Source organism: Podarcis bocagei, assembly GCF_964188305.1.
Source record: "Podarcis bocagei genome assembly, chromosome: 7".
NCBI lineage: Eukaryota > Metazoa > Chordata > Lepidosauria > Squamata > Lacertidae > Podarcis > Podarcis bocagei.
In genome coordinates, this window is record NC_138132.1 from 90,257,729 (window position 1) to 90,275,613 (window position 17,885).

Consider the following 17,885-nt stretch of genomic DNA (forward strand, 5'->3'; position numbering starts at 1 on the left):
CAAGGCTGAGGGCCTTCTTGGTAGTGGCACCCGCCCTGTGGAAACAAGCAACTATCTGACTTTTAGAAGGTACTGAAAGCAGCCCTGTTTAGGGAAGTTTTAAACGTCTGATGTTTTATTATAATTTTAATTACACTCATTAATACTCAGTGGATTTTCCACGGTCAACATTTGGTGTTTGGAATCCATTATTATTGGAAATTGGACTTGGTTGCCAGTAGTTCCTCATTCATATTAAAGTGGGGGTTTTTTTGCGGGGGATGTTGTATGTTCACTAGGCATTCAGACACCTCTTTATTGTCAACAAATTTTCCATGGTGGTTTCTGACTAGGCAGAAACCAGATCCCTTTTGGGTTCCCCTTGGCAAGGCCTGCATCATACGAGGCCAGTGTAACATGGAGCAGGGACTTCTGGGTGGCTGCCCCTGTTCTGTTCTGCGTTGCTAGGGGTTGGTCTTGTATGATGCAGGATTTGCCAAGGGGAACCCGAAAGGGATCTAAAGGTGTCCAAACGCTTAGTGAACATCTTGACTTTAAGAAAGCCGACTTCATAAAACTTAGGGAAGTGCTGGGTGAGATCCCATGGACAGTAATACTAAAAGGAAAGGGAGTTCATGATGGCTGGGAGTTTGTTAAGAGGGAGATAGTAAAAGCACAACATCAGGCAATACCAATGAGACGGAAACATGGAAGATGCCTAAAGAAGCCAGGGTGGCTATCTAAAGAACTTTTAACTGAGTTAAGATTAAAAAAGGATGTGTACAAAAAATGGAAAAGGGGGAGAAACCACCAAAGAGGAATTCAAACAAATAGCCAGCACGTGTAGACACAAAGTCAGAAAAGCTAAAGCACAGAATGAACTCAGGCTGGCTAGAGAGGTTAAAAGCAACAAAAAAGGCTTTTATGGGTATGTCCGTTGCAAAAAGAAGAACAAAGAAACAGTGGGCTCACTCAGAGGAGAAGATGGTGAAATGCAAACAGGGGACACAGAAAGGGCTGAACTCCTCAATGCCTTCTTTGCCTCAGTCTTCTCCGATAAGGAAAACAATGCCCGACCTGAAGAATTTGGAGCAAATGATTCAGCAAAGGAAACACAGCCCAGAATAACTAAGGAGATAGTACAAGAATAGATGATACAAATATTACAGACGTAAGCTCCGAGATTCAAAGAGCAAAGAGACAGTCAACAAATATCTGAACTTGTTTCTGAGGTGTTTGCTTCTCATCTACCCTGCTGGTCACTGCCTGAACCCTTGTGGAGTGGCACTGCACCAATTCAGGCAAGACGAGCGGCTGGGGCTGCGTCTTGGCCTCCAAGTCCAGTTTCCAATAATAATAGATTGCAAACACCAAATGCTGACTATGGAAAATCCACTGAGTATTCATGAGAGTGAAATTCTCTGCTGTGTGTTTGTGTGCCTCCGCCTCAATTTTATAAAATCCCTTCTCCTTTTAGAACTAGCTACTAGGCTAGATGAACAAGTAGCCTGCACTGGCAGAAATAAGCTTTCTGTGTTTCTATAGGCAGCTAAATCTCAAAGCAGATTTATGCAGGATGCTGTAAACTTATATTTGAGATATAAAAGGAGACAAAAAAATTGCATCAGGAAACATAGGCAGACAGAAATATATTTTCCTTCCAGAGGAAGGGTCATGGGAGGATCAAAGCCCTTAGAACAAATTCCAGGATTCTGTTCATAGCTACAGCAAAGGACTAATGCGAAACAGCAAGTTGCATGCGTTTATTAACAATCATGTGGCGTGTTTTTCAGATTTGTTGATGAAAAGAGCACTGCACAACAGCATCCCTAGCCCCAAGAAAATCCCGCCAAATGTTGGAGGAAACCCAGTCAATTGCCCATATCCTAACAACATAAATAAAGCTAAAAATCAACCTATGCAGCCCTATTTTGAGGGGAAAGAGTCTACAGGCAGAAAAAATATGCTGTAGAAAGGACATGTCGAAGTCTGAACAAGGCTTGTTGACTCCAACAGCCCCCTTGCTCTTGGAAGACTGACCTGCCAGTCCCACCCGAGAGATGCTGGGTCAAATCACAATCACCCTAAGGCATTCCAGTTGTAAAGTTGCTTATGTCTCCTGCCCAGACAAACTGCAGGGAACTAGTAAGTGCTCACCCAAATGCTACGACATGGGTCCAAGCACTTTTCACCCACAGAAAGATTGCTGAGCAACAATATGAAATGTCCCCTTGGTCTGTATTCACCTAATACCTAGAGATACAACAGCCAGCAGTTTGGCTAATCCCAAGAGAGGGGAGATAGAAGGTTTGACAGAAGGTTTGGTCATGAGCCAATTGCCCAGGGCTATAAAGGAGACGTCTGACCAAGTTTCAACTGGTCTGCTTCTTGCTGTGTAGGTCTCCAAGGGAACGCAAGCTGTTCGCAAAAGAGATTCTCCTACTGCTCCTCCAAATCACTCATCCAGGGCGCAGTGTCTCAGCTGTGTCTCAGGAGGAGGAAGCTACAATGGCCAGTCCCACCTTGTGCCAGGGTTCAGCTAGTTCCCTGCCCCTCTTAAAGGCTTCAAACCAACAGCTATGGGACATGTCCCACTGGCCCCTTCCCAGAAAGGGTTTCCCAGGTAAGCATTAGCAAACAGCACAAGCATCCAGACCAGTCCTTCAGCGCTTCGCCCGCCGCTTCTCCAGCTCCTCCTGCACCCGCTGCCTCAGGGCCTCGCGCATAGCTGGTTCCAGCTGGCTCTGAGCACTGACCTTCTCGGCTACCTCATCAGGGTCATTGTCCTATGGGAAAGAAGGAAAGGCCCCATTAAAATGGCAGGTTCAAAACATCTACAAGAAGAAGAAGAAGAAGAAGAGTTTGGATTTGATATCCCGCCATTCACTCCCCTTCAGGAGTCTCAAAGCGGCTAACATTCTCCTTTCCCTTCCTCCCCCACAACAAACACTCTGTGAGGTGAGTGGGGCTGAGAGACTTCAGAGAAGTGTGACTGGCCCAAGGTCACCCAGCAGCTGCATGTGGAGGAGCGGAGACGCGAACCCGGTTCACCAGATTACGAGTCTACCGCTCTTAACCACTACACCACAAGGGGCCAGTGGGACATGCGCAGGGAATGGGAAACCACTAGGGAGATTTCCGAAAGCAAAACCCTTTGCACTCCACCCCGTGGCTGAAAAGCCTGTAAGCTACGGCTGCCGTATGTCCGGATTTTGCTGGACATTACCAGGATTTCAAAGGCGGAATTGATGTCTGGGGGGCGTTTCTGAAAGGTGGCACTTTGTCCTGGATCTTAAGCAAGTCAATCGAAAAATTACGTTTTTTGGCATTTTAGGGTTTTCCTTAAAAAAAGGTCAGTAATTTTGGTGGTTTCACAAAAAGAAGCCCAACAATTTTGGGGTGTCCTGGTTTTATGTAAGCCAGCCAGCTTCCTAAGTACTGTTGATTTTGTAAGCTTTCCTAGGCAGCTAAATAGGTTTCTGCCATATACATCCACTTTCTATGGTTCTGAAACTTCTCTTCCGTTGTTGTTTTTAACTGCTTTGGAACTATTTTTACCTGTTTTTATTATATTTCATAAATCACCTTTGGATATATGTGGAAGGTTATTAATACATAAGAACTACAGGCATGCCTCCATTTACACAACTTGTGTGCAACCGCACAGACACACAGTGCTGGGAAAGAAATAGAATCATACCAGAAAATGACAGAAGAGAGCTGGAGAGTCCTCATGACTCATGAGGAAACCCTCCTCAGACCTGAAGAAGACACTGTGGTGGAAGAAGCCCCAAACAGGCCTGGGGTGCAGAGGGGCTTTATTTAGGCTGCGCGGCTTCCCTGCCTAACAGCTGATGTGTGGGGTAGTGCAGCTGCTGCTGCAGTTTTCCCACACATCCTTCAGCAAGCTCCAGAGCTTCAACTCTAGATATTTTTGTCTGGATTAGAGAGAACAGGGGAGAGGGAGGTGGAGAGCAGGGGAAAACAGGCATTTAAAGTCTTTATGGAGGGTTCTAACTATGTTGTGCGATTTCACCTACATGCACGGGACCCGGAATGTAGCCCCATGTAAAAGGAGGGATGCCTGTACTCTTGAGTGGAATGGATGCATTTCCTGGGTGATTTGCAAACTTCTGTTTGAAGTGCACTATTTTGGCCTAACCTAGTGCTAAGCTTCTGCATGACAATCTATTTTTAGTAACTTGTAACTGTAGTTTATTTTCGTAAATGGAATTAACATATTTACTGAACTTGTGTTACTTAAGTTATATTTTTTATTTTCATTTAAGAAAAGAAGAATAAAATGATGGTTCTACACAGCAGTTAATATATAACTATATTCCGCACAAAAATTCCACAATCTCCAAACCAAGATCTTAAGATGTATATATTTAGGCTCAGAAGCAAGTCCCTTTTGGTCCTTGAAAGTGTGCTTAAGACTGTAGCTTTCAATTAGCAAAAGTATTTCCATGCAGTACCTTTTAAAATGGGTCCTACTTCTCTCAGTGTTACTGCAATCAACCTTTAAATTAGTAACTTCCCATTTCCTCCATTACTGAGACCCATCCTTTAAACAGTAATTTCATATATTTTTTTCAGATAGGGCAATCCTTCAGTTTACTTTTTCTTTCATTTTATTTTGTGTTTTAGCAGTAAACATGCAATGAAATTATTAAGATAAAGAACAAAGGACTATGGATCTGGAGGAAGAGGCCAGGCAGCAGACATGGTAGCAATGCAAAAGGAAACCTAGGTTTGCCCCAGCATGTCACCCAGTCACATACCTGGTGTACAACAATGGAAGTGATCTTTCCACTGTCAGCCTCATATTCCAGGCAGAAGAGAGCTGGTCCAGAAGAGAGCTGGTCTGGTTCTGTACTGGAGCTGCTTTCACTGGATCCCTCATACTCCAGGCCAGATATGGTTTCAGCTCTACCTGAAATGCAAAGAGGAAATAGCAAGGGAGGCAGCTGTTTGTCTTTGCTGTTTGGTATCCACATATAAAATGTGGTCCCAGGAAAAGGTATTCACATCTTGGCCCCATCCTATTTGTGCCAATAAAAGCTTCAGCAGAACCTTCAAAGGGCCCTGTTCTTTGAAGCACGGAATATGGAGTCCTGACATCTCCCTTTGCCAGAGTAATTGTTACAACAACAGAAACATGAGAAGATGGACAGTTGATTTAACTCACTTCTCCGGCAGGGGTGATAGACCTGCTGATCTGGTTTCTTGGGCCTGGCTGGGGCTGGTGTATGCCTCTTCTTTACCTTTTCCTTAGCTTCCTTCATCTCCTTATCATAGTCATCCCTGGAGAGGAAGTGGGAAAACAACACAGTCTTTTCATAGGACACTTTAGAGGGTTGAAAAAATGCACAATTGCTGGGAAGAAATCTCATGTGGTACTCCAGACCTGTCAAACAGTCCCGTCTCCTCGCCAATAAATCCTTTAAAACAATTTCATTTAATATTTTTATTGCTAAAAATGTCAGCTTCATTTATACCCAACCCAAGTTTGGCCAAAACTTTGTTCCCTTTGAGCACAATCCTGCAGACAGTTATAAAAGGAATTAACTTGTCAGTTGATACATTTTATTATTACAATAATCGATTAAGGTTTTGCAAGATGAGCACCATCTTTCCCTCCACTGGCTATGAACACCCAAAAAACCCTATAGGACACATGTTCAGAGACCAATCCAAGTGATTTCAATAAACTCACTCAGAGTCTCAGATAAATGTTTTCAGAAATGAAACCTACATTTTTGTTTTTACTAGTTAATAGCTGTGTAATTCTCTGCATGTGTAGTTAGTAGTAAAGCCCACTGCATTCCACAGGACTTGCAACACAATCCTAACCATGTCTACTCAGAAGCAAGTACTACGCAATTCAATGGGGTTTACTCCCAGGTAAGTGGGAGCCGGCTTGCTGCCTTATTCCCTCGGATTTCTAAGTAAGATTTCTAAGCAGGATTGCGGTGATAGTACTGGACTGGATTTCAGTCGTGCTTTTTGTATGCAGACAGTTCCATTGTTTTAGCAACAGCAAAAACTGCAAAAGAAGACCAATGACTTAGAGGACTTCCGGTCGGCGCCAGTGTTTAATGGCGGTCCTTGCCTCGAGCTCCGAGGAAGGACTGCTCCGCAAGTTCGGGTCTGACCCGCTACGGCGAGCGGGGGACCCCTAAAATTGCAGGCGCTGAAGCCTGCAAGCAAGGAGACTCGGCGGGCACCTTTTGCGCCCCCCGGTACTGTGAAAGAGCCTTTTTAAAGGCTACGGAGCGGCACCGGGTGTGAGCGCGGTGCTGAGAGTCGTCACCCAGCCTGCGGAGTGAAGCCGCGTCGCCATCGAACAGAGAGCGCCGATTCCTTCCTGAAAATTTGAAATTGGACTACAAACCCGTGAGTAAGACTGATACAAGGAACGGGACATTTAAAAGTGGAAATTACAATTTGGCGGAAAACGGGAAAGGCATAAAGTAAGGAAGTCTGCCTCCCCGGACTGCATGTAAATAAAGCAACGAAACGATAAAGCTGCATCTAAATGAAGCCTAACCTTTAAGTTGTTTAAAACCGGACATTGGATTAAATCTCCCCCCCCCCCTAGTAAGCAGGAGAAGGAGGGGGGGAAATTTGGGAACTTTTAAACCTGCTTGAAAGAACGGAGGAGAGAAAACTTCCACTGTCAAAACCCTGAGTCGGGCTGCTGGAGTAAACACCAGGCAGCTGAACTGTCAATTTGAATTGGATACAAAGTTAAGATCTTGACTGGGACAAAGTTACAAGACTTTAATGGAGTTATTTTGTGAACATTTAAGTTGAAACTGTAAAAAGTGCTTTAACTGTGGACTTTGGACATTGCTGTTTGGATTCTTTGTTTGCTATTTTATGAGCTTTGGACTTTTTAAAGTGGATACAATTAAATGCTCCCCCTAGAGGACTTTAAAAAAACTTGTTACTGAGAGAGGGAAAGAGTGGAACTTTCCACTTCCAAGCCTTTCCTGTGAGAATTGACCTTGAGGACATGAGTAGCCAACCAGATGAGATAACAACTAGATCCAAAACAAAACAAACTCAGCAAACTCAAAAGAAAAGGGGCTCGATACAAGGCACAACACCAGCTGGACAGGAAAAAGTACCAACTGCATCTATGGAGTCAATGACACAGGCATTGCTCAAAATAAATCAGTCCTTGGAAGCATTGACAAAGCAGTCGGCGGAGAATACAAAAAAACTGAATGATCTGACAACAAGATTAGACTTGAATACGGCAAGTGTAGCCTCCAACACAGATTCTATAAACAAACTTATTCAAGAAAACTCTGAAACAAGAAAGATTGCTCAAAGTGCGAAAGATACAGCAGAAGAAACTAAGAGGGAGCTTGCACCAATCACAAAAAAGGTGAATGAACATGACGCAACTTTATCTTTGTGGGAACTCCAGCGAAAGGAGAAGAACCTCAAATTAAGATCAGTTCCAGAGGAGGAGAAAGACAATCTTGTAGAATTTCTCACAGAAAACATTTTTGAATTTTGGCAGGATGAACTCCAGGAGGAGGAATTCGAAATAACAACGGCCTTCCGGCTGGGCAGAAGGCAAGGCAAGAAGCCTAGGGACTGCTTGATTACATTGAGATCTAAAGAAGAGAGAGATAAAATACTAAATTTACACTATCAAAGGTCTCTTGTAATCCAGAATTCCCAAGTCCAGATCTTCAAAGACATCCCTAAATATATATTGGAGGTGAGGGCCTTTTATAAAGATCTCGTCTACCTTCTGAAGAAGAACAGTATACCTTTCAGGTGGGAGTTCCCACAAGGGCTGTCCTTTAACTATACAGGAAGGAAAATTAAAATAAAAACTGTTCAAGATAAAGAATTGTTTTTGGAAAGAAACTTGGAGGACCTACAGAAAGGAACAGTAGATACAACAGAAGAGAAAGAACCGACTGACATAGCAAATCTCTCATTTGGACTTTTGCCACCATCGGAGGAGGAACAAAAACTTGGAGCAGTTGGAGGAGTAGGTACTTAGTATCAAAATGTCTCTGCAACTTCTTAGCTGGAATTGTAATGGACTGAACCTCCCCAGGAAGAGACGCCAAGTCTTCCATATTTTGAAAAGAGAGCACCTGGACTTAATTTGTCTGCAAGAAACGCATGTGATTAGGACACATAGGAAACTACTTATAAATAAGAGGCTTGGACAAGAATTTATTTCATCAGACAAAGTCAAAAAAAGAGGCGTGGTGATATACGCAAAGGAAAGATTGGCCCCTAAAATGATCTTTAAAGATGAACAAGGAAGATACCTGGCAATAGAAATACAAGTCCAAGGAGAAAAAATTATGATACTGGGAATATATGCACCAAATGAGGGGAAGGCGGAATTTTTCAGGAAGTTGCATGAGACTTTAATGGACTATCTGGACTGTAAAATTATAATGATGGGAGACATGAATGGTGTTGTCTCCACCAACATGGATAAGGCACAGAGACAGACAATCTCCAACGATGGAAGACTTCCAAAGACTTTTTTTGAAATGACTGAAACACTGGACTTGATCGACATCTGGAGAACAAAGAACCCCCTGGAGAGGGAGGGAACCTTTTTCTCTGAAGCTAAAATGACCTGGACAAGGATTGATCAAATTTGGGTAACTAGTTGTATGGCACCAAAGATAAAAAAAGCAGAAATTTGCCCAAAGACTTGCTCTGACCACAATGCAGTGAAGATAGAGATGAAACTAACAACAACTGGAACCTTCAGATGGAGGATGAATGACGCCCTATTTAGAGATGAAGAGATTTATAAGAAGGCCCAAAAAGCAGTGAAAGATTACTTCGAGATAAACTTGAGAACTGATGTGGAAAAAAGAATAATATGGGACGCTAGCAAGGCCGTGATGCGAGGTTTCCTAATACAACAAAACTCCATAAAGAGGAAAAAACAAAATGAGAGAAAAGAAAAACTATTGGAAAAGATAAAAGAAGCTGAAAAGAAATTGAGGTCTAAACCAAAGTCTCATGAGATTTTGAGAGAAATAAAATATTATCAGACACAGTATATGGAACTGATGAATCAAGAGATAGAATGGAAGATAAAGCAAATGAGACAAAGAACATTTGAATCAGCAGACAAATGCGGGAAACTTCTGTCATGGCAACTGAAAAAGAGACAGAAACTGAATACTGTGACAAGTTTGGAAATGGAAGGAAAAATTATCCACAAACCAAATGAGATAAACAACTGTTTTCAAAGCTTTTTCAGGAAACTATATGCACAAGGGCCGGTTAACGAGCAAGAAATAGAAGAATTTATTAAAAAGTATGGATTACCAAAGATTTCAGACCAAAGTAAAAGGATGCTGAATGAGAAAATAACAGGACAAGAAATAGAGGACGCCATTCAGAACATGAAATTGGGAAAATCTCCAGGCCCGGATGGTCTGACTGCTAGATACTATAAGTCACTGAAGGAATGGATAGTACAACCATTAAAGGAAGTTTGTAATGAAATTTTGGAAGGGAAAAAGGCACCCGAATCGTGGAAAGAAGCTTTTATTTCACTTATACCGAAAACAGAGACTGAAAAGAATCAGGTTAAAAACTACCGCCCTATATCATTACTCAATGTGGATTACAAAATCTTTGCAGATATCTTAGCAAAAAGACTGAAGAGAGTTTTGGTGCAGGAGATTCACAAGGACCAAACAGGCTTTCTCCCAGGGAGACACATGTCAGACAATGTAAGGAACATTATAGACATTTTAGAGTTGCTGGAAGTAAAGATTAATAGAAAAGCAGTTATAATTTTTGTGGATGCGGAGAAAGCCTTTGACAATATCTGTTGGACCTTTATGAAGAAGAATCTCCAAGGGATGGGGGTAGGCCAAGGATTTGAAAACGGTATAGGTGCCATATATTCTAAGCAAAAAGCAAAGTTGATTGTTAACAATGTGGTAACAGAAGAGATTCCTATAGAAAAAGGTACACGACAGGGATGCCCAATATCACCCTTACTTTTTATAACAGTCCTGGAGGTCTTGCTGAACATGATTAGAGGGGATCAATTGGTTAAAGGTGTTGAGCTTGGAACAAAAGACTATAAATTAAGGGCATTTGCAGATGACCTGGTATTGACTTTGCAACAGCCAGAGACTAGTACTAAAAGAGTGTTAGAATTAATTGAGAAATTTGGTCAAGTAGCAGGATTTAAATTGAACATGCAAAAAACCAAAGTGTTGGAGAAAAATTTAACAACGGCAGAGAAAGAGAAGTTTCAGAGTGAAACAGGTTTAACAATAACAAAAAAGGTGAAATACCTGGGTGTGAACTTGACTTCTAAAAATATAAATTTATTCAAAGACAATTATGAAAAATGTTGGACAGAGGTGAAAAAAGATCTAGAAATATGGTCAAGGTTGAGACTTTCCTTGTTAGGCCGAATTGCTGTCATCAAGATGAATGTATTGCCTAGAATGCTGTTTTTATTCCAAACACTCCAGATCTTGGATAAGATGGATTGCTTCAAGAGGTGGCAAAAAGATATATCAAAATTTGTCTGGCAGGGCAAAAAGCCCAGAATAAAGTTTAAGATTTTAACTGATGCAAAAGACAGAGGGGGTTTTGCCCTGCCGGACTTGAGACTCTATTATGAATCGGCAGCTTTTTGCTGGCTGAAACAATGGTTACTTCTTGAGAATACAGATGTCTTGGATCTGGAAGGGTATGATAATAGATATGGTTGGCATGCATATTTATGGTATGACAAGGTAAAATCGCATAAAGGCTTTAAAAACCATATTGTGAGGAAAGCACTGTATAATATTTGGATAAGATACAAGGATTTGCTGGAAAGTAAAACCCCTAGGTGGTTATCACCAATGGAGGCTAAGGAGACAAAAAAACTAAATATGGAATCCAAATGGCCAAAGTATTCTGAGATTTTAGAACAAGATGGTGAAAGAGTTAAATTGCAGAGTTTTGATAAATTAAAGTCTAAGGTACGAGACTGGCTGCATTACCATCAGATAAACGAGGTATTTAAACAAGACAGGAAAATAGGTTTCCAGATGGAGAGGTCGAAATTGGAAACAGAATTGTTAGAACCCAATACTAAGAATTTGTCGAGAATGTACAACTTGCTGCTGAGGTGGAATACACAAGATGAAATAGTAAAATCAGCCATGATTAAATGGGCGCAAGATATAGGACATGACATAATGTTTGATGACTGGGAACAGTTGTGGAATACAGGTATTAAGTTTACAGCATGTAATGCATTAAGAGAGAATATAATGAAAATGATTTATAGGTGGTACATGACCCCAGTCAAACTTGCAAAAATTTATCATCTGCCCAGTAACAAATGTTGGAAATGTAATGAGACTGAAGGTACCTTCTATCACCTTTGGTGGACCTGCCCGAGGGTAAAAGCCTACTGGGAAATGATCTATAATGAAATTAAAAAAGTCCTTAAGTGGACATTTTTGAAAAAGCCAGAGGCATTTCTCCTGGGCATGGTGGGCCAATTGGTGCCAAGGAAGGATAAAACATTTTTTATGTATGCTACCACAGCGGCTAGAATTCTTCTGGCAAAGTATTGGAAGACGCAGCAGCTACCCACTCTGGAAGAATGGCAAGCGAAGGTGATCGAGTACATGGGAATGGCAGAGATGACCAGCAGAATCCGCGACCAGGGGAGAGAGACGGTGGAAGAAGACTGGAAGAAATTCAAAAAATATCTTAAAGACTGTTGTAAAATTGATGATGGTTGAAATGTCATGGTTATAAGAAAAAGAGTTGCAGCAGTAAACCATAACTTTAAAGAATGCATAATGAAAATGATCGAATTAATTGAACGAAGGGTTGCTGAGAAAGGGTTAACATAAGGATGCAGAAAAAGGGAGGTATGGGGAAGTCCGGGAAAGAAGGTTTAGGAAAATAAGTTTAAGTAATTATACATATTTATTTGTTTGTATGTTTTGTATGCTTTTGTTTTGTTTGTGTTTTATTATATGTTTGGAAAATTAATAAAAATCATTATAAAAAAAAAAGAAGACCAATGACTTATATTCCATACATACCTAGAGAAATCAACATAATATCTCACTTCGATTTTGAGAAAATACTGACCTACCTAACAGGGCTGGCATAAGGTACTGAAATACCACCTGGAAAACGCAATGATCACCAAAAATGGAATTATTCAAGCTGGTGTTATTTCTCGCACATTGCAATAGTTAACAATAAAAAGAAGGGAGATGCAGCACAACCGAAGAAAGGTGTGGTCCTCATCGTACCCCACATACCTGCGAGTAAGACCCGGAGACTGAGCCGGAAGTCTCCTTCTTTGCCAGGAACTCACCCAAACAACTCCTCCCGGCCACAATGGCCTACTTTGCGGGGTTGGGGTGAGCATTCAAACAAGACCGGCCTCTTAGCCATCGCTTTCCTGCTGCTGCTGCTGCCGTTCCTTCGCCCCCAAAGAAGGGAGGGCGGCCGGCGGCGGGAGCAGCAGCAAAGCCCTCCTGGCAGTGGGGCGGGCCTCGGCTCGGACACGCGGGTCCGGGGCTCCGCGGTGCCCCACTCGGCCCAGGAGCTCCCGCGCCGGTACCTGGCGATCTGGTTGCGGCGGATGTGCCGCACGAAGCCGTGGCTCATGTCCAGGCGCCCTCCCGGCCGGCAGCCGCCCCAGGCCGGGCTCTCCCGCGTCCCCGCCGAGTCCATCGAAGTCGGCCCGACTCCCTCTCGGCCTCCGGAAGCCTCCGCCAGGCCCGGCGCCGCCTTCTCCGCTGGTTGGCGCGGGCGGCGGGAGCGGGGTGGGAGGAGCCCCCGAGCCGGCCGGGCCGAGCCAGGAGCCCCCGAGCCAGCCCTTAAGCGCGGCAGGCCCCGCTTGCCAGGCCCTCGGGGCAGGGACCCGCCTCCAGGGTCGCCAACTTTCCCCCTCTGGGCCGCACTTTCAGAACAGAAAGTTGCTTCTTGCGGCACAGCGAATTTTCTTAGGGGGAAGAAATACAGCATCTTAAAAAGTCAACAAAGGTCCGTACAGTAAAAGCTCTGGTTTTCCCAGTAGTGATGTATGGAAGTGATAGCGGAACCATCAAGAAGGCTGATGGCTGAAGAATTGATGCTTTTGAATTCTGGTGCTGGAGGAGACTCTTGAGAGTCCCATGGACTGCAAGAAGAACAAACCGATCCATTCTTAAGGAAATCAGCCCCGAGTGCTCACTGGAAGGACAGATCGTGAAGCTAAGGCTCCAAGACTTTGGCCACCTCAGGAGAAGAGAAGACTCCCTGGAAAAGACCCTGATGTTGGGAAAGATGGAGGGCACAAGGAGAAGGGGACGACAGAGGACAAGATGGTGGGACAGTGTTCTCGAAGCTACGGAAAAAGGTAAAAGGCGGATCTACACGGATCCTCGTGAATTCATATGATTTTTTCATTCAAATTAAATAAAACCACCATGATATTGTAGACCATGTCTTACTCTGTAGAAAGCATCAAAAAAATCACGCATCCACTGTTTCGGGGGGGCGCAGGGGCGCAAAAACATAGTTAAAAAACACGGATCCTCATGGATCCTCATGATTTTTCCACTAGATCAGCCCAAAGTCACCATCAGATCAAAGATCATGGCCATGGGCACAGCATCCACCACAAAAATCACGGATCCACGGCTTCCTGGCCACTCCATGGCCCAAAAATGTGGTTTTCAAGAACGGATCTTCATGGATCCACACGCTTTCTGCATCGGGCCAAACCAAACTCACCGTCAAATCACATGTCAGAGCTGCTTCCCGATCCTAGCTCACAGAGGATCACGCTAGCCAGCGTTCACTTTATAAAAGTCTTTATTGAGTTACAGTTTCCATTCTCAAGCTGCCGCGTGCAGCTCTACGTCTTATGAGTTAGACCGGCGAAGCTCCGTCTGAGTCTCCGCCCCCTGTACACCAGCTTAATACCCTAGCCTTACTCCACCTTTTCCGCCTGACCGTTCTTCTCTGGGTCCCTCTGCCCCCCGTGGTCTCTTCCTTCCTGGACTCTTCTGACGCTGACCCCCCGGACCCTTCTGTCTCCTTGCGTCGGGCTTTAGGACCTGGCTCCCTTTCCGGGCTGCTTACTGCGCCACCTTCCTGTGCATTTGAACTTGGCGTGCGCGCCCAACCTTCCACTTTCCGCTTGACCGTTTCTTCGCTCCCCGATGGAGGTGTGGCCACTCCTGACTCATGCCCTCCCCCCTGCTGCGAGCTGCCAGAGCTCGATACCTGGCGCCCTTCCTCTCCACTGCGCTCTGTTGGTGACGCTGGCCCCGATTTCCAACTGCTGCCCTCTGAGCCCCCTCTGGACCCTTCTTCCTGGGGTGTCCCCCTAGGCTCCCCCCTTGCCCTGGCCACTGGCGCTCCTTTCTGTGAATCTTCTGATTCACTGGAAAGACTCTGAGATCTCGGGTCGTCGTCATCACTCATCTTTTCTTCGGCCTCCTCCCCCTCGCTCTCTGTTTCCTCCCTTGCCCTCGCCTCTGCTCCTGAACCCCTGACATCACACATCATGTCCAGGGGCAGAGCCTGCACCACAAAAAACTCGGATCCACACCTGCCTGGCCACGCCCTGGCCCAAAAACGTGGTTCCGAAGCACGGATCCTCATGAATCCTCATGATTTTTGCACTAGATCAACCCAAAGTCACCATCAGATCAAACATCATGGCCATGGGCACAGCATCCACCACAAAAATCACAGATCCACGACTTCCTGGCGAAACCGTGGCCCAAAAACTTGGTTCCGAACCACAGATCCTCATGGATCCTCACGCTTTTTGCATCGGGCCAACCCAAACTCACCATCAAATCACACATCATGTCCAGGGGCACAGCCTGCACCACAAAAATTGCAGATCCACGGCTTCCTGACCATACCGTGGCCCAAAAACATGGTTTTGAAGTACGGATCCTCATGGATCTTCACGCTTTTTGCATTGGGCCACCCCAAACTCACAGTCAAATCGCACATCATGCCCAGAGGCACAGCCTGCACCACAAAAATAACGGATCCACGGCTTCCTGACCATACCGTTGCCCAAAAACGTGGTTTTGAAGCACGGATCCTCATGGATCCTCACGCTTTTTGCACTAGATCAGCCCAAACTCACTGTCAAATCACACATCATGTCCAGGGGCATAGCTTACACCACAAAAAACTCAGATCCACGGCTTCCTGGCCACTCCATGGCCCAAAAACGTGGTTTTGAAGCATGGATTCCCATGGATCTTCATGATTTTTGCACAAGATCAGCCCAAAGTCATCATCAGATCAAACTTCATGGCCAGGGGCACAGCATCCACCACAAAAATCACGGATCCACGGCTTCCTGGCCATACTGTGGCCCAAAAACGTGGTTCCGAACCACGGATCCGTGATTTTTGTGGTGGATGCTGTGCCCATGGCCATGAAGTTTGATCTTATGGTGACTTAGGGTTGATCTAGTGCAAAAATCATGAGGATTCATGAGGATCCGTGCTTCGGAACCACGTTTTTGGGCCAGGGCGTGGCCAGGCAGATGTGGATCTGATTTTTTTGTGGTGTAGGCTGTGCCCCTTACTATGATATGTGATTTGACGGTGAGTTTGGTTTGGTCCAATGCAAAAAGTGTGAGGATCCATGAGGATCTGTTCCCTGAAAACCACGTTTGGGCCACGGTATGGCCAGGAAGCCATGGATCCGTGATTTCTGTGGTGGATGTTGTGCCCCTGGACATGATGTGTAATTTGAAAGTGAGTTTGGGCTGATCTAGTGCAAAAATCATGAGGATTCATGAGGATCCGTGTTTTTTAACCATGTTTTTGCGCCATTGCGGCACCACAAAACAGTGGATGCGTGATTTATTTGGTTCCTCCTACAGACTAAGATGTGGTCTACAGTAGCATGGTGTTTTTATTTTGTTTCAATATAAAAATCATATGAATTCATGAGGATCCGTGCCTCGGATCCATGTTTTTATGGTGCTGCAGCGCGGCAAAGTGTTGGATCTACGTTTTTTATAGTCCAGTTTGTAGGCGTGCCTTCTAGGTGTGATTTGACACTGCATTTGTTGGAATCATTTTTTTTAAAGTGGAGGATCCATGAGGATCCATGTAGATCCGCCTTTTATGCAGACCCGCTTTCCAGGAATACAAGGTAGGAGATCCCTGGATCTTAGAATCATAGAATCATAGAGTTGGAAGAGTCCACAAGGGCCATCGAGTCCAACCCCCTACCAAGCAGGAAGTTATTTTCTCTGCAGTAGCCAGACCCCAAGTGTGCTTGGACCACCAGGGGAGATTTAAGTACTGCAGCTTCTTCCATTTCTGGGCCAAAGAAGTTCTTGAGGGGGAGAAATAGCTGTGGATTCTTCTTGGGAGGTTTGCTTTTGAATTCTCAGGTCCAAAGTAGGCATGGCATGAATTGGTCGTTGTTTATTGCCTTGGAAGCAGCCCAGGGGAAGCCCGAGGGCTCCTGGGGTGGCTGGAGGGGGGAGCTGAAGTCTTTCTCTCTGCCAGGGGGACAAGGGGATCTTGAAATACTCACAGCAGTTTCAAAGATTTGAACTGGGACCTTGGCAGGGAGAGAAAGGGTTAACCACATCCACATCCTCCAGAAAGGTTGCTTTGTACTATTAAGAACAGTACAAATGTAAACTGCACATAGACAACTAAGTACATGTCTCCTTTGGCTAGCAGGATGCTTCCTTAATGCTCTGCAAAACAAACCATATTGTCAGAATAGCACTGTTTAATGTCTGGATAAGGTATAAAGACTTTTTGGAGAATAAAACTCCAAGGTGGCTATCACCTATGGAGGCTAAAGCCTTGAAAAAACTTAACATGGAAGACAAATGGCCAAAATACTGGGAAATTCTAGAACAGGAGGGTGACAAACTGAAATTGCAGAGTTATGACAAGCTTAAGGAGAAGGTGCGGGACTGGCTACATTACTTTCAAATAAGAGAAGTTTATAACTTGGATAAAAAAAATGGTTTCCAGGTGGAAAAATCAAAGTTGGAAACAGAACTGTTAGAACCCAATGTAAAGGTACTTTCGAGAATGTATAATCTGCTGTTGAAATGGAATACTGAGGAAGAAACAGTAAAATCTGCAATGATAAAATGGGCACAAGATATAGGATATAATATTATGTTTGCTGACTGGGAGAAGTTGTGGACCACCGGGATTAAATTCACGGCATGTAATGCTCTAAGAGAGAATATTATGAAAATGATGTATAGGTGGTACATGACCCCAGTCAAGCTTGCAAAAATATATCATTTGCCCGATAACAAATGTTGGAAATGTAAAGAGATTGAAGGTACATTCTTTCAGCTTTGGTGGACGTGCCCAAGGATCAAGGTCTTCTGGGAAATGATATATAATGAACTGAAAAAGGTATTCAAATATACTTTCCCGAAGAAACCAGAAGCCTTCCTCCTGGGCATAGTGGACCAATTGGTGTTAAAGAAGGATAGAACTTTTTTTATGTATGCTACAGCAGCAGCAAGAATTCTCATCGCAAAGCATTGGAAAACACAAGATCTACCCACCTTGGAAGATTGGCAGGTGCAACTAATGGCCTACATGGAGATGGCGGAAATGGCTGGCAGAATCCGAGACCAGGGAGAGGAGACAGTGGAGGAAGACTGGAAGAAATTTAAAACTTATTTGCAGAAATATTGTAAAATTTATGAATGTTAAGGACATTGAAATGAATTGCAGGGGCTCTAGCAACAAAGTAAAATGTAAGATTGGACTAACAACAGATAAATTAATACGCTATGAATTTGCTGAATTAATTTTTTTAAAAAGGGATATAAGAACGGGAGATGTGAGGAAGTCCGGAAAATAAGCTAATTGAAGATGAGAAATTAAGAAAGA

General features: G+C 44.0%; 2 protein-coding genes across 3 annotated transcripts in view; one reads left to right on the top strand and one right to left on the bottom strand.

Annotated features, from left to right (window-relative positions):
- Positions 1–17,885, top strand: part of LOC308590768 (E3 ubiquitin-protein ligase TRIM7-like) — a 104,137-nt gene that overhangs the window by 78,274 nt on the left and 7,978 nt on the right. The gene's annotated exons all lie outside the window — the stretch shown is intronic.
- On the bottom strand, positions 1,728–12,747 carry LOC308590789 (UPF0561 protein C2orf68 homolog). Of its 2 annotated transcripts, XM_081201042.1 has the most exons (4): positions 12,596–12,747; positions 5,171–5,286; positions 4,764–4,915; positions 1,728–2,765 (listed from the first exon to the last, which is right to left on the bottom strand). In XM_081201042.1, exons 1-4 carry the CDS (start codon positions 12,706–12,708, stop codon positions 2,643–2,645), a joined length of 504 nt encoding a protein of 167 aa, XP_081057168.1. In that variant the 5' UTR covers positions 12,709–12,747; the 3' UTR covers positions 1,728–2,642. The 2 variants fall into 2 exon arrangements, with proteins under 2 accessions (XP_081057168.1, XP_081057167.1); XM_081201041.1 differs by lacking the exon at positions 12,596–12,747 and having other exon boundaries at positions 5,171–5,496.